The sequence below is a fragment of the Acipenser ruthenus genome, unplaced genomic scaffold (assembly GCF_902713425.1).
Source record: "Acipenser ruthenus unplaced genomic scaffold, fAciRut3.2 maternal haplotype, whole genome shotgun sequence".
NCBI lineage: Eukaryota > Metazoa > Chordata > Actinopteri > Acipenseriformes > Acipenseridae > Acipenser > Acipenser ruthenus.
The window spans coordinates 1-17,148 of record NW_026707741.1 but is presented as its reverse complement, the minus strand read 5'-3'; the positions used below and the strand labels follow the sequence as shown (position 1 = coordinate 17,148).

Below are 17,148 nucleotides of genomic sequence, written 5' to 3'. Positions count from 1 at the left end.
TATATCCAAAGAGAACCAGGATCCAACAGGATACTCGTCAATCACTAGAAATGCTTAATGATGAGGAAAAGTCATTGATAAACTGAAAACTCTGTTTTAATAATTAGCTACAACATTTCGTCTGAAGCTAGTAGAAATTGCCAGGTAGACTGATGATGTTTAAGTTTGAAAGTGCAACACTCATCTGTGATTCACTGTACAGCTCTCAAACTCAAACGACAGCACTAGTCTACCTGCTGTAGCTATTTCTACGATTGATTCATGTTACCAGCTCAGTGTGCACTTACTATCTTGTCAGGAAGCGTGTTAACACCGTTTGTCTTCGCATGAAGACAACCACCTGCCGATTCAGATACACAAAGAAGGCACCGAGGAACCCACACAATATCCTGAGAGAGGGGGAGAGGGGAGGGGGAGCGAGAGAAAGGGGGGGGGACATGTCAACCAAAGCATCCCATTGTAACTGCTCTATACATCAGTTATCATTGCCTCTTAATGTAATAAATATAACACAGAACCACTACATTGGTGCCACTGTATCTATATCAGGGGAGTACTCTGAATCATTTCTGGTGCCACTGCTGTATAATATATAAAACTATTGAGTCTGAAACTAAGTTAAACTGTCAAAGTCATTGCTGTTGCCCCTGTATAGTATATATTAGAACTGTGACTAAGGTAAATAACAAGCATTGTGTTGCTTTTCTACATTAGGACAGGTAAATATAAATCCAACATACCCAATGATGGCAAATGCAGGCAATTCTTGGAGGTCAAAGGGGAAATCCATTCGGAAGTTTGTTTGGAAAAGGGCAGTGATCGTTACTGAGGGACAAATTGAGAAGCAGATTAATGGAGCGTTCCAGGAACATTACAGGAGGGTTAGGATTAGTGTCCCAGATGTATTCAAATGCCTGATCAGCACTGTTCTTTAAAAAAAAGGATTTTTAGAACAAAGGAACGTAGAGACACTGGAAACAAGACAGTCGTTGGAAAATGACATTAGTTCCTGTAACAGGGAGAGATCTCAACTGGCCGTCTGACACATGCATGATGCTGCAGGAAGGGGGGTGGCAGTCCCATGGGATCTGCCTGCCAGTCATGGCGGTGACACAGAGAGGTGGGGAAGAGGGTGTGTGCACTTTCCCCTCTCTGAGTGGCTGGGAGGCAGGTTTTAGTGGGATTGCTGAACCTATAAATTAATACTCTGCTGTTTCCTCAGATCTGCCCCTTTAGACCAGAACAACGAGCAAGCGGTCTCGCTTGACTACAGACGGACGGGAGAAAAACTGGCTGGCTGGCTGAACCCGGACGCGAGCACCAAAGCCAGGTTGGTGGAGGTGATCGTGGTGGAGCGCTCCCTAGAGTGCTTGGCACTGGCACCTCGGCTATGGGTGCAACGGCAGGCACCTGCCACTTTGGATCTGGCGGTCGAGTTGGCGGAGCAGTATCAGGCAGCAGGGCCAACGCCAGCAAGACTGCCTGGAAGTAACGCAATTACTGTATCACCCCCTCCACTGGCCCCAGAGAGGGTGCAGGGACTGGGGGGAAGGGGTAGACAGGTATTTGGACGGGGGGTGTCAGCGGGAGCTCCCGGCCCGGGAACTGGGGCAGGGTGGGGTTACCCACGGGCTGCTGCAGTGTCGGACCGGGGTCTCACGCGGCCACCTCATCGTCGAGCCCCTTTGATGGCTCCAGTGTTTCCACCCCTTGTTGTAGCATTGGGGCGAGAAACCAGCCCATCATGGTGTTGGACGTGCAGGGAGGTGGGCCACATCACACAGGACTGCCCCGTGATGGAGTGTGACCTCAGCCGACCAGGTAAGCATGTTCAATTACCTCAATCACTTCAGCAGATGGGTTTTGTTATTCCTGTGACAGGGGATGGTACAAAAACCCAGGCGCTCCTGGATTCAGGGTTTGGTCAGTCCCTAATAAAGGATAGCCTAATTTCACCGGGGCATAAACAAATATTGGGACGGGTGCATATTAAATGTATTCATGGGGATGTTCGTTCTTATCCTAAGGTTAGCATAACGGTGAAAATTGGCCAGCAGGTGACACAGGTGAAGGTGGGGTTGTGTCCTCGATTGCCAGTACCGGTAGTTCTGGGACGGGACTGTGGGCAGTTCAAGAGTTGGTTGGCTGCCCTGACCCGTCCTCCCTATTGGCTAAGAAAGAGGAAGTAATTGGAGAGATCTTTACCTTTCGTGACCCGGAGTGGTTTTGTCATGAATTTAAACCCCGTAAAACTAAACGGGAGCACCGGGCTGCTAAGAATGAGGGCTGGCAATGGAGGGAGTTTGAGAAGTTTCAGGTGGGGGCGATTGGTGAAGAGTCTGGGGGGGAGGCCGCGGAGCCAGCGCAGGGGTCTAGTTCGGCTGCCTCCGCTCAGGACCGACCTGATCCTGAGCTGGAAGCCATGGAAGCTGATTTTTTAGCTCGTTCCCGTGACTTCCGCCTCGAGCAAGGGCGTGACGACGTGCTGGGCAGGCTCTTTGACCAAGCAGCGGTGGTTAATGGTCGGGTGGTCGAGCCCAGACGTGCCGCCATGTACCCTCACTTTGAAATCGCTCGAGACCTCCTGTACCGTGCTGACAAATTGCCCCAGACTGGGGAAGTGCGTCACCAGTTGCTGATTCCTCAATCCTTTAAGGAGGATTTACTGTGGCTGGCTCACGCTATTCCTTTGTCTGGTCATCTGGGAAGGGATAAGACTAAAGCAAGGCTTGTGTCACGGTTCTACTGGATGGGGCTGGATGGTGACGTCAGACGTTTTTGCGACCGTTGTGGGGAGTGTCAGAAAGCCAGTCCTAGAGCCGTCCCACGAGCCCCACTGGTGCCGTTGCCCCTAGTGGAAGCACCGTTTGAGCGTATTGGAATGGATTTGGTTGGGCAGCTGGAGAGGAGTGCGGCGGGATACACACACCTATTGGTTATTCTGGATTATGCCACACGTTATCCTCTCTGCCTCAGCCAAATCTGTTGCCAACGAGCTTGTGAAGGTCTTTTCCCAAGTCGGGATTCCCAAAGAAATACTAACCGACCAAGGCACCAACTTTATGTCCCGACTAATCCGCGGAACATGTAAACTTTTGGGGATTAAGACCATTAGGACCTCGGTGTTTCATCCTCAGACCGATGGTCTTGTGGAGCGCTTTAGACCCTTAAGAACATGTTGCGCAGATTTATTAGTAGTGATGTGCGTTACTGGGACCAGCTGATTCCTCCCCTTCTCTTTGCGATCAGAGAGGTACCCCAGGCTTCCACGGGCTTTTCGCCATTCGAGCTGCTGTATGGGCGAAGACCCTGGGGTGTGCTCGATCTGGTCAGAGAGATGTGGGAGGAACAGCAGGATAATTCGACAAATATAGTCCGGTATGTGTTGGACCTGCGCAAACATCTTGAATCTGTTGGAAAATGGGTGCATGACAATTTGCTGCAGGCTCAGCACAGACAGGAGACACAGTACAACCAAGGAGCCAGGTTACGCACATTTCAGCCGGGGGATAAAGTACTTCTATTATTACCCAGTTCTGAGTCGAAACTTCTGGCTAAGTGGCAAGGACCTTTTGAGGTTACACGCCGGATTGGGACAGTGGATTATGAGATCTGCCAGCCGGAGCGACGAAGAGAGAAACACATTTATCATGTAAACCTCTTGAAGCCCTGGTTGCAACAGGAGGCGTTGGTAGTGGCGCAGGCAGATGACGTCACAGACCTGGGACCTGATCTTTCTGTGTTGGCGAAAACAGGGTCGGTCCAGATTGCAGAAAATCTGACACCAACACAGAAATGTCAGGCTCGGGCACTGGTGACGGAATTTCCTGATGTGTTTTCTCCCGTCCCGGGGCAGACTCGAGTAGCCCATCATCACATTGAAGTTGAGCCGGGGGCGCCAGTTCGCCAGATGCCGTACCGTATACCTGAACGTAAAAGACAGGTAATAAAAACGGAGATTGATGAGATGCTGAGACTGGGGGTAATAGAAGAGTCCCAAAGTGACTGGAACAGTCCTATTGTTTTAGTGGATAAACCAGACTGGTCAACTCGGTTTTGCATTGACTTCAGACGAGTTAATGAGAAATCAAGGTTTGATGCTTATCCCTGACCCCAGAATCCAGAGAGAGGACGGCATTTTCAAATCCCTTCGGGTTATACCAATTTAGGACCATGCCTTTTGGGTTGCACGGAGCACCAGCCACTTTCTAGCGGATGATGGATCGCATTTTGCGGCCCAATCAGCAGTACACCGCTGCTTACATAGATGACATGGTTATCCACAGTGAGGATTGGCCGAGTCATCTGCGTAAGGTAGCGGCGGTATTGCAATCCTTGCTGGAGGCTGGGCTCACTGCTAACCCAAAGAAATGTGCCATTGGGAAGAGTGAGTCGGAGTATTTGGGGTATCGAGTAGGGAGCGGCCAGATCAGACCGCTGATTGCTAAGGTGAAAGCCTTGGCTGACTGGCCGGTCCCTACAACCAAAACCCAGGTGCGCTCTTTCTTGGGTCTAGCGGGCTATTATAGGAAGTTCATTCCGAACTTTGCCACGCTCGCTACGCCTTTGACAGACCTCACCCAGAAGGCTGCCCCAAATACGGTTCAGTGGACGGAGCCATGCCAGAGGGCCTTGCTCGCTCTGAAGCGAAGGCTGTGTAGCAAGCCAGTGCTATGCACTCCTAATTTCAGCAAGAGGTTCACCCTGCAGACGGATGCGTCAAAGACAGGTCTCGGGGCAGTATTGTCTCAGGAGGTGCGGGGAAGCGAGCACCCAGTCCTGTATATCAGCAGGAAGCTCGTTGCCCGTGAAAATAACTATAGTACCATCGAGAAGGAGTGTCTCGCAGTAAAATGGGCAGTCGAGTCACTCCGGTACTACCTCCTGGGGCGACACTTCACTCTGGTAACAGATCATGCCCCCTTAGCATGACTTCACCGGATGAAAAATAACAATGCCAGAATCACCCGGTGGTACTTGGCCCTGCAGCCCTATGCCTTCAGGGTTGTCCACCGAGCAGGAAAGCTCCATCTAAATGCGGTTTTTTTCTCTCGGGAAGGCATAGGGGTGTAGGATTTCGAATGGACCGGTGGTGCCATTCTAAGGAGGAGGATGTTTAACAGGGAGAGATCTGGACTGGCCGTCTGACGCATGCACGATGCTGCAGGAAGGGGGGCGGCAGTCCCGTGGGATCTGCCTGCCAGTCATGGCGGTGACACAGAGAGGTGGGGAAGAGGGTGTGTGCGCTTTCCCCCTCACTGAGTGGCTGGGAGGCAGGTTTTAGTGGGATTGCTGAACCTACAAATTAATACTCTGCTATTTCCTCAGCTCTGCCCTTTTAGACTGGAACAACGAGCAAGCGGTCTCGCTTGACTACAGACGGACGGGAGAAAAACTTCCAGAAAGAAAATTAAAGAAAATAATCTACAGAAAGAGAGAGAAAGTGGGGAATCTTTGGGCAGCCCCTGATATTGTTGTAAAGTGAGCTGAGGAACAGCCTAGAGTAGGACGGAGCAATCAACTTCTGAACAGCCTTCTGCTTATGTTTTCTTAACCCTTTGCGGTCCATTTATTAATTGGGCGTCAGGCACGCCAGGTCTAATTAATTTTCACACGCGCAGTTAATTTTAGACGCGCTGTTTAAAAGTATTTTTTTTCACAGTCAAACGGGTTTAAATGGCCCTGCATATCAACAAAGCACTCACTAGGCATCTCCAGCCCCGCCCCACTCTTTCGTTTGCTATAGCGTTCACCTATGTAAGAAATAAATAATAATAATAATAATAGTCGTACATACAGATCGATCATCTCCGGATCACTCGTTTTATCACCAAACTCCTCAATAATGCGATCCAAGTCATTATTTTATTACTATAACATCTCAAAAAAGCTCTGCAAATGTCTGTGTTTTCTGTGCGCTGATTCAATCAGCCAACTTGTTTACTTCAGACCGCCCCCGTATCTGATACCTGATACCATGTATGACTATTCATGAGATACGGCTTTTTTTTTATCGACTTGTCTCGGCTCCTGTCGCTCCCACTCGGCAATTGAATGGTTTTCTCTGCTTTTTCCGGCGAAAAAATGACTAGACACCCGTTTATTGCTTTGCTATAATGATGTCGGACCCAGTCCGACAAAGGACCTGTGAGGAATAATTGCAATGTCGGACCCAGTCCGACAATGGACCGCAAAGGGTTAAATCTGTGCACCTCAACTCAGACACACAACAGAAATTGGCGACTAGGATGGGATCTACGCGAAAAGTCTGTTAATAACCAGAATATAAATCGGATTGAAGTGAAGAAAACGGCATACCTCGGAAAAACAGCCCCAACACTGGAATTTGATCAGGCAAGTGAGACGTTTACAAATTTTGAGGAACATTTAGAAAATTTCTTTGTAGCAAATGAGATCTCCACAGAGAGGATGAAGGCTGTTTTTCTCACTGTAATCGGCACGAAAAACTTTGCCTTGTTAAAAGACTTAATAGCTCATAAAAGTACCCCAGATTCAACACTAGATGAGTTGTTGGAGGTGCTACGGGGACATTTTGAGCCTAAGAGGAATGTAGTGGTGGATCGATATGCGTTTCGTAGCCATAAGCAAATACAGTCAGAGTCCGTGTCAAAGTACATAGTGGGGCGAAAGGGACTTGCTGAACCATGTCAGTTTGGGACTACATTAAATGAGCAGTTAAGGGACCAACTGACCATCAGAATAACCAACAGAGAATTGAGAAGTCGTCTTTTAGGGGCTGCTTATGGGGAAACAAAATTTTGAAAGCACCGCGGCTAGTTTAAAACAAATTCAGCCGATGGCGGCTTACAGCACTGGTAGCCATGACTCAAAGTCAAAGACAGGCCATGCCAATCCCAAGAAGGGCAAGTCTCAGGCCGTTTGTTACCGATGCCTCAGAACAAAACACCAAGCGCGAGAATGCTGTTTCAAAGAGAGTAGTGATAGGGGGATAGGCTTAGTTAATGGTATTAAAGCAAAACTGTATGTAGCAGAACAAGCTGCCCCCAAATTTTGAAAGGCTAGACCTGTTCCATACGCGCTACGAGAAGCAGTAGATAAACAATTGGATGAATTGGTGCATCAGGGCATTCTGTCACCGGTAGCGTATTCACAGTGGGCAGCACCAATAGTATGTGTACCCAAAACCGATGGGAGTGTCTGCATCTGTGGTGACTATAAAGTGACTATTAACCCATGGTTAGAGTTCAAGATCTGTTTGCACAAGTGGCTAATGGTAAACAGTTCAGTAAGTTGGATCTAGCGCAGGCTTGTCAGCAAGTAGAGTTGAGTGATGCGAGTAAGCGGTACTTGACTATTACAACACAGAAGGGGCTATTTCAGTATAATAGGCTACCCTATGGTGTTTCTAGTGCGCCAACACTATTTCAGCGATTTATGGATATTCTTTTGCAAGGCTTAGAAGGAGTCATTTGTTACTTAGATGACATTCTAGTAACTGCTAGAGATACTGCTGAAAATTTGCAGAATTTGTAAGCTGTCTTGTGCAAATTAGAACAGCACAGGTTTAAAGTAAACCAAGAAAAATGTGCATTTTTCCAAAAGTACCTTGGTCACATTATCAAAGCAGAAGGTATCCGTCCTTTAAAAAAAAAGGCAGATGCTTTCAAGAAAGTGCCTGCTCCAAAAGACGTAATGGAACTGAGGTTAATTATTATGGGAAGTTCATACCTAATCTGGTCACACTTATTAAGCCCATGACCAAATAGTTAGAGAAAAATAAAGAGTGGTTTTGGACAGACAGAGTTCAGAAGGCGTTTGATGGTACTTGGAAGCAGCTATGCTCCGAAAGCCTTTTGGTGCATTTTGATCCAGTGTTACCAGTCATTCTATCTTGTGACATTATTGATAAATGACATTAGTTCCATATTAGGAATAAACTGTGTCAATTGTTCTGAAAGCTGATTGGTTGGCTGGGACACGGATAAGGTGCCACCGCGCTAGAAGCGGGCAGAATGGTTTGGGAGTGGAGCGAGTGATATTATGCTGTATTTATTTTGCTTATAAAAGTGTCATCCTTTTTGAACTACGATTGGTTTTCCTGGAGTTATTATTCTAAAGCAATCAACTTCTGAACAGCCTTATGCTTATGTTTTCTTAAATCTGTGCGCCTCAACTCAGAGACACAACAATATGGAAAGACATTGCCGTGGACTTGGGCATGAATGAATGTACTATAAAACATGAAAACATGGATTTTGTGAAGCAGAGGTTATTACAAACATATACTTTTTATTTAAATTGTAGTCGAGGAAGTAAAGAAACAATGGCCTAACCTGGAGACACATATCAGAGAAAGAAGTGTGACAGGGCAACCAAGAGTGGTCAGGGCTTGGGCAGTACATGAAAGTGATGTTAAGTATTTTAGGTAGCTCATTGCTAGCTTCCCAACTTTATATATTGATCATATGGTTCCTAATGCTGTCACAATTGTGTTGTGTAATATCATATGTTTTTGTATTGCGCAACATTATTGTAGTCTAGTAGACATGTAATAATTAGCAAATGTTTTCCATCAGCGTTTGCTGATCATTAAGTTTATACTACATTTAAGATTTTTGTGTTCAAAGTTATGTAAGAATTAACAGAATTGTATTTTTTAAAATTAAAATACTGAAACTAGGTATATTTACTACAAAGCCTCTACTGCACATCAGCGCTCTGAAGTATGATATTAACGCATCTAGTGTGCAATGGATTGACGGACGACTTTTTCGGATCACGGATTAATCCTTAAACTGAAATCCATGGGAATACAAGGGAGTACAGGGATAGAAACAAGACTCCCATTACATAGCAGTTTGATCAAATCCTGGTCTTACTATGAGTTTAATAAGACTCACCTGAGCTTGTAGGGAAATGGAAATGAGTAGAGTGCAAATGGCAGAAAAACAGTTTGCTGGAGGTGACTCTGGCATAAGTAGAGTTGCTAAGGCAACACCCCACTTGGCCTTAAGGCCAAGGATGTTAAGTGATAAGGCATATATTATTATTAATATTATTATTTATTTCTTAGCAGATGCCCTTATCCAGGGCGACTTACAATTGTTACAAGATATCACATTATTTTTACATACAATTACCCATTTATACAGGTGGGTTTCTACTGGAGCAATCTAGGTAAAGTACCTTGCTCAAGGGCACAGCAGCAGTGTCCCCCACTGGGGATTGAACCAACAACCCTCCGGTCAAGAGTCCAGAGCCCTAACCACTACTCCACACTACTGCCCAGCATGCATATAGCATAAGTGTATGGGAAAGTAGAACTGTGGTGAACAATTAACCACAGTAACCTTATAGAAGAGAGTAGTTTGTGGTTGGTTGCACCTGTGTGGAGTAACAGCTGAATAACTCATTCTACTACTGGCAACTATAACTGGTAAGATAACAGAAACAAACTAGTCACATAGGCCGAGTCAACGAGAATATAAATACCAGGCATAGAGGCGATACAGACGAGAAGCTCCCAATACCTCCAGATCATTGAGACTATCGATGTAGTATCTGAGGCTCTCTCCAAGGGAAAGGTAACTTGATCAATTGCCTATCCTGTTAATGCTAGTGAAATGTTATTGCATCTAAACAATACTGTTTGTTATTTGAAACTTTGAAATTAATATTAAGATTTGAAACATGGTCTGGTCTTATCCTTATAGCATAACAAAGTACTGGCTAATCAAGCTCATAGGAAAACCTGGAATGGGTGAAACTGCTGTACAATAGGAGTCTTATCTCCATCCCTGATCACATGCAGTTAGATACGTAACTGGGTAAATATACTTGCAGGGGGTACACCTCTTCTCTCAGTGAGGTGCAGCAGGGATCAGTGCCGGGACCCGTGCTGTTTCTCATGTAACTCAATGACCATATTTACCATAATTTGTGCATCGGTTACATAGTGAGCACACCTCACCTGCATCTTTGTTCCAGACAGCCAGAACCCGGAATATGAAGGCACTAAACGTGGCAGCGAAGAAACCCCGCCAGTAATTTCTGACAGCAAAGTACGTGGACGTGACCTCGATACTGAACAAGACACCTGCAGAGAGAGGGGGAAGGGGGAGGGAGAGGGGGTGATGGGGCACAGGGAGAGGAGCAGAGAGAGAGAGAGAACATTTAGTAAAACGGTAGTTGTAAAATGAAACTTCATAACATTAAACACAGCATGTCTGTATGTCTAAATTAAACAGGATTGTGATTTATTTAAAAAAAATAATGAGACAGACAGATATTATAGATAGATAGATAGATAAATAGATTGATAGATAGATAGATATTGTGCACACAGTCATATAGATATATAGATAGAGATATTCAGGCAGGTAGGTATCTAGTTAGGTAGGTAGGACAGACCAATAGATTATAGATATTCAGGCAGGTAGGTATCTAGTTAGGTAGGAGGACAGACTGATAGATTATAGATATTCAGGCAGGTAGGTATCTAGTTAGGTAGGAGGACAGACTGACTTGCCTCCTAGGGGGGTCCCGAAACAGCAGCCCACTCCCACAGCACAGCCCACCGTCAGAATGTCAGTGTAGCAGTAAGGGTGCTACTGACCATGCAGAGCAGAGAGGGGAGTGGAGAAAGGGGGAGAGAGGGGAAAAGGGAGATGGGAGAGGGAATACAAAAGAGAAAGGAAGGCAGACAAGAAAAGGAGAGGGAAAGAGAAGTAAGACAAGAGAGAGAAAGGAAGAGTGAGAGAGAAGAAAAATCAAGTGAATTAAAAATGGAAAGATAGACAGTGAGCTGAGGTTCCAGAGTGCCAGAGAAAAAGACACATCTCGACTGACACAGCATTTGTGCGATTGGGATGAAACTTGGTTCAAAGGGATACTGAGAGAATGACAGCTGTCTACCTTCTTTCTGTCTGATCATACAGGTAGCTAGGTGCTGTGTAAAAGTTTCTTACTGTACATACTTGTTAATTGTTTTGTTTTGGTGGTAATAATTTAAGAATGGTAGTAATTTAAAAGTGGTTGTAATTATAAGGTGACTGGAATTATAAGGTGGTTATAATTTAAGGTGGTAGTAACTCATTTAAGGTGGTAGTAACTCATTTCAGGTTAGTAATTTTAGGGTGGTATTAACTCATTTAAGGTGGTGGTAACTCAGTTATGGTGGTCGTTCATATTTGAAGGTTATAGTAAGTAACTGATGGCTTTACTTAATATTCTAAGGTGGTAGTAACTCATTTCAGGTGACAGTGACTAGTTTAAGGTGGTAGTGGAAGTTGAACTTGCCTCCCAACGGCGCTGCAAAGCATGTGCCTACACCCACTGCGCCAGCGCACACAAGCAGGTCGAGGCGATGGGCCTCACTCTGTCAGGAGAGTTAGAGACAGACAGCCATGCGGTCAGGACCAGGCAAGGCAATGCAGCAAACTTACAATCTCACACACACCATGCAACTCAACCCTGTTTCAATTACAGGGAAACTTCATCCCAGCTAGAATGTACTTAGGGTTACCATATGACTCCATGTACACTAGGACAGGTTGAGACCATTCAGGCCTTTCAACTCACACCCCAATGCATACTGCTAAGCGTAGTCCTGCTGTTAAAGGTACCTGAGATAGATTAAACATGCATTGTGATGTGAGTTGCCTGAACTGTCCCAAACTGTCTTAGTGCACATGGAGTCATATGGTAACCCTAAATGTACTGCTGTTTCATTTCTCACCTGTTTGACTATAATTTGTGTTCGATCTATTTTAATCAGGTGTTGGTTTTGCAGCATACAGCACAGGGCTGGATTCAGAGCAGAGCCACACAGTTCAGTTAGTCACAGTGTCAGTCTCACTCAGTGCCACTCACTCCTCACTCATCTCCCTGTAGTTCCAGCTTTGCCCTGCTCATGTCAGTAGTTTTGCTTAGTAAGCTGGCAAACATCAAACATTCAGTGCTGTTATAGTTCAAGCAGCTACACTCTGAGATGCTGTCTGACTCTTTAAACTTCTGCTACAGAGACCCATTTCACTGTTTAAGTTAATCCTCCCTCTCTCTCCCCCTCCCTCTCTCCCCCACTCTCTCTCTCCCTCTCTTACACTCACCCACTCCCTCTTTCCCTCTCTTTTCCTAACTCCCTCTCTCTCCCTCTCCACCTCTCACTCTCTTACATTATCCCACTCCCTCTCTTTCCATCTCTCCTCCCTCTCTCTCTTTCCCTCTCCCCTCCCTCTCTCTCCCTCTCTCTGTTCCTCCTTCTTTCTCCCTCTTTCAGCATCTCCTACCTCCCTTTCTCCCCTCTCTTACTTACTCTCTCTCTCCCTCCCACCCTCTCAAATCCAAAACTTTGCTTACCTCGTACACCCCTGAGAAGATTGACATGATTTTGCTGAGAACCACGGCACAGATACTGGCGATGTGGACAAACGGACCCTGTGGGTGGAGGAGAGGGGGGAGAGAGGGAGAGAAAGAGGGAAGAGAGGGAGGGAGGAGAAAGGCAGGTAGGGGCACAGGGAGGGGGAGAGGGAGAGGAGAGGGAGGAAGGAGAGAAGGTGAGGGAGTAGAGAGGAATGGGGGAGAGAAGGAAGAGGCAAGAGGGAGGAAACTTGGGTTATATTTTGAAGAAACAGGGACACAGGCAAAGATAGACAGACAACTTATGTGTCACAAATTCAAAAACATGCAGACAGACAGACCGAGAGACAGACAAATGTACACACACTCTGACAGACAGGCAGACACAGACAAACCCTCAACCGAAAGGACAGATAGACTGTGACACACTCAGACACTCAGACAGACAGTGTGGACCATACACACGTAGACTCTTGGACAGACTCTTAGACAGACAGTCATACACACAGAATCTTGGACAGACAGACATACAGACAGTCAGATGGATAGTGGTCAGTACCTCTTTCCCCAACGGCATGCCGCTGCCCAGTCCCGCGGTCAACCCGACCACTTTGGCCACAAAGGCTTTGAGGGTCAGATACTCTTTGAGGACCACGCCTCTTAGAATCGTCTTCAACTCGGGAATCCCTGAGCCTGGGAGAGAACAGAGGGAGAACACAGGACTGAAAACAGTAGAGAACATAGTATTGAAAACAGCAGAGAGAGAACACAGCACTGAGACAGAGACACACTGGAGAGGAGCAGAGAGAACACAGCACTGAGACAGAGACACACTGGAGAGGAGCAGAGAGAACACAGCACTGAGACAGAGACACACTGGAGAGGAGCAGAGAGAACACAACACTGAGACAAAGACACACTGGAGAGGAGCAGAGAGAACACAGCACTGAGACAGAGACACACTGGAGAGGAGCAGAGAGAACACAGCACTGAGACAGAGACACACTGGAGAGGAGCAGAGAGAACACAACACTGAGACAGAGACACACTGGAGAGGAGCAGAGAGAACACAGCACTGAGACAGAGACACACTGGAGAGGAGCAGAGAGAACACAGCACTGAGACAGAGACACACTGGAGAGGAGCAGAGAGAACACAGCACTGAGACAGAGACACACTGGAGAGGAGCAGAGAGAACACAGCACTGAGACAGAGACACACTGGAGAGGAGCAGAGAGAGAACACAGCACTGAGACAGAGACACACTGGAGAGGAGCAGAGAGAACACAGCACTGAGACAGAGACACACTGGGTTCCTGATAGAGCCTCAATCACACACTACTGCAAACGCTCGATACACTTTCATCAGACACTGTAATGAGTTATCTGGTAACTACCAGATTCTTCTTGTGTTGGTCGAGCTATGTAGATATTTCAGACACAACTTCCGACTTCCATGGTAAAATTTGACCAGATTCACCAGGAAATGTGAGCAGCAGCAGCTGTGCCTCCCCAGTGCTGTCTGTGTTACTCACCCACTGCCTGCGGAGCGACAAGATGACAGAACAGTGAAGCAAACACGATAAGGACCACGGGATAGGTGACCCAGGCCAGGTACTGCAGCAGAACATTGCCTTTTAGCTCCAGGAACATCCACTTATAGGCTGCATGGAGAGAGGGGGGAAAGAGTGGAGTGAGGGGAGATGAGAGGGGAGAGAGTTTTATGTTTGAATATTTCAGAGACCTCAAAGACAGACACTGGCACATATCCACAATATTGTTAGAACGTCATCTCCCACAACCCTTTGCTATAGAAGAGCCGTTCCAGTTTTCTGGTGAAGAACACTGTGGGAGATGTAGTTTATTTTTGAGCTAAACACCTAGACACGCATGGAAAAACACACACACAAAGACACACAAACAGAGATCCAGACAGACAGGTAGACTGCCATACTCACCCTGCAGACTCCTGGAACTGACATAGTCCATACCCCAGCTCACTAGCGCCATCATGAGGCCAAGCAGAACTAAGAAGATCCAATCTTCTCCAAGCTTGGTGACAATGTAGCGCTGCATACGAGCTAAACAGTCTGAAACACACAAGCTATTACTCATCACTGCCCGCGAGAGGAGTGCTGACCAAGGCTTCTTTAAAATCCACTCTCTTACTTCTTATTAGCCCTAGCAACATTATAACTATCTATTTGTCTCTACCTGTCTCTCTGTTTGTCTATCTGTCAGTCTGTGTATCTAAGACTACACTATCTATCTATATCTATAGCACTGTGCATGCTGGGACTGGATGGAGAGTAAGCCTTTTTTGTGTAAATGTAGTTTGTATAGGTTTGGTTAGTTATTTAGTTAACTTTTGTTAGTGTTAGCTCCCAGCATGGCTGGCTCAGGAGGGATTTTTCTTTTGAGAGACTGACTTGCAAACACACAGTGAAAGTTGTCACTGAAGGCCTCATACCCGTAGAGAAGCGTGTGTTAGCTCTGGGAAAAGTTGTTGGACGTGAACATATGAAATCTGCTTCTCGGATTAGTGGGTCAGTTGTGGCATTTGTCAGTCAGTCTGATTTAGTGAATAAAGTGGTAGAGTAGGATTGTTAGAAATTATTCCTTTGTTGCAGATTCGCCACTATCTGTTCCAACCCGTAAGATCATTTTCTCGAATGTTCCCCCATTTAAAAAAAAAATAATCTGCTAGCAAATAAACTGTCCCGTTATGAAAAGATTGTATCTGCTTGTGGCAGGGTTCCCCCGCCCCTGTGCGTATTGTTTAAATGTACTGTTTTGTGTTTATTTTAGGCAAGGTTTTGTTATTGTTGTTTTACAGCATGGATGGGGTTAAAATCCCCATCCAGCTAAACCTTGTGCAAAATGTGTCTGTCTCCAAATTAATCAAGCAATTACCAATTTGGAGATGGTCACATTGTTAAAGCACGTAGTTGCTTTCCGAAGACAATTGTACATGGTTTTAAATAATATTAATGAGGAGCTTAACGTCACCCTGAAATTCAAGATTTAACAGAGCGTTTATGTTGTATTTGCGACAACAGACTCCACAAAGTGTTTTTGTTGTGGTGTTGAGGGACATATTGTAAAAAACCGTCTGAATAGCGAGAATCAGAATACAGAAAGCGGCTTTGGGGAAAACAAGAGCAAGGACACTGAATGTGATGCCAGGGCAGCAAGGATTAGAGGGAGTGACAGCGGTGCAGGGGTGAGCAAAGACGCAGGAAACTGTACAGAGGCAGCAAAGAGCAGAGACGCTGACAGCAGTGGAAACAGCAGCAGGTTGATGGCAGTATGATTCGTGAAGAGGTTTTTGCTGATGCACTGAAAGGGAGACTGAGAAAGCAGAGGGAGGGGGGGGCTTAGTTGTGGAAGACGGTGTGGCTCAGGTTGCCTGTGTGAACAGAGACAAGGGATCACAGAGAGAAACTAACTGTATCAGTGAAGAATACTGAAACAAGTGTGTGGGGGGACACAGACATGGAAAATGGGTCATTCAACAATGATGATGGGGGGAGGCAGTAGCGATGCGGGGGGCTTAGCCACTGCGTTAGGATCGTTCACACTGAAACGTGTAAGAAATAAAGAAATTGCAATATTGTTAACGATTTTTCGCTTCCCATTATGATCTACCTGTGTGTTCACAGGACGCGGGGCGGACTTGGCATGATTACTGTATATGCTATGTAGCCTAGCTACTACACACATAGATGGGGTAGAGGACATCTACTATGTAATAGTAACCTGTGTATTTACGTAGAATGAACTTGCCTCTCGACATATCTTACTGCCAGCTGACCTCTCCAGCGGCCAGCCTACTAATAAAATTATCATTTTTTACGGATTGTGCTTCATCAAGGGACGGTAACCAAGTCCATCCAGGTCTTGGAGATGGAGCGGTAAATGTACAACCTATTATTAATTGAATAACTAAAGAAATAAATCAGAATGAAAACAGTTCTGGTCGCTGCTGAGAGAGAAACAGCAAAACTGTTTCAATTCCATGAGTTTGGTTACATATTTGTTTTCATTCTGATTATTTATTTGGGCTACAGCGCGTCTCTCAGCTCAACAAAGCCTGATAGGCTAGCAAATGTCAGTGCAGTGTGATACCATAAAAATGAGTGGCTGGATTTGCTGTCAATCAACCAAAGTTTTTTTGTTGGCTCAACTGTTCGTACATTTTTTTATTTTTTTTATTTTTTTATTTTTTTAAAGGTGCTGTAGTTATACTTGTGCACAAGTCCCTCCTCCCCCGAACCTCCAGAAGATTAGGTACCACCGGCAGGCCTGCGTCAGTCAAACGGTAATTAAATTAGGATTTGTGAAATTAAATAACATGGTTTGCTTTGCTTTGAACACCAAATGTTAGTTAACAAAAATGAACAACCACAAGTACGAATTAAATTATATATAGTTTTTTTTTTTTATTATCATAATGTGAAATTGAAATCTGATGCGCATGTTAAAAGTTCAAGTCCTTTGCTTTGTATTTCCTTTTTTGCTTTTAATCGGAAGTGTTCTAAACTGAATCTTTTTTTTTTTTTTTTTTTGCACAACAGTGTATTTGGTTATTGGATTTTCTGTTAAAAAATTGTTCTTTATTTTTCGAAAATAAAACAAATGCACTAATAAGAAATCAGGTTGCCAATTGCACCACTGTGACTATTCACCTTAAAAAAGTTTCCACCCTCTCCTGAAAAAAAATCCTGGCTACGCCCTTGCCAGGGTTTATTATTTAAAAATACGTAAGTGCGCAGTTTATTTCAAACTTTCAAAACTTAATAACATAAC

The 17,148-nt window shown here is 45.4% G+C and overlaps 1 protein-coding gene across 1 annotated transcript; it reads right to left on the bottom strand.

Annotated features, from left to right (window-relative positions):
• Positions 1-287: 287 nt before the first annotated feature.
• LOC131728233 (chloride channel protein 1-like) lies at positions 288-14,415 on the bottom strand (the record flags this gene model as incomplete). Its single annotated transcript, XM_059019323.1, has 8 exons — positions 14,298-14,415; positions 13,875-14,003; positions 12,899-13,032; positions 12,340-12,417; positions 11,281-11,359; positions 9,953-10,078; positions 741-825; positions 288-389 (listed from the first exon to the last, which is right to left on the bottom strand). Coding segments are annotated over exons 1-8 (851 nt in total), but the record flags the coding sequence as incomplete, so codon positions are not given.
• Positions 14,416-17,148: the final 2,733 nt, after the last annotated feature.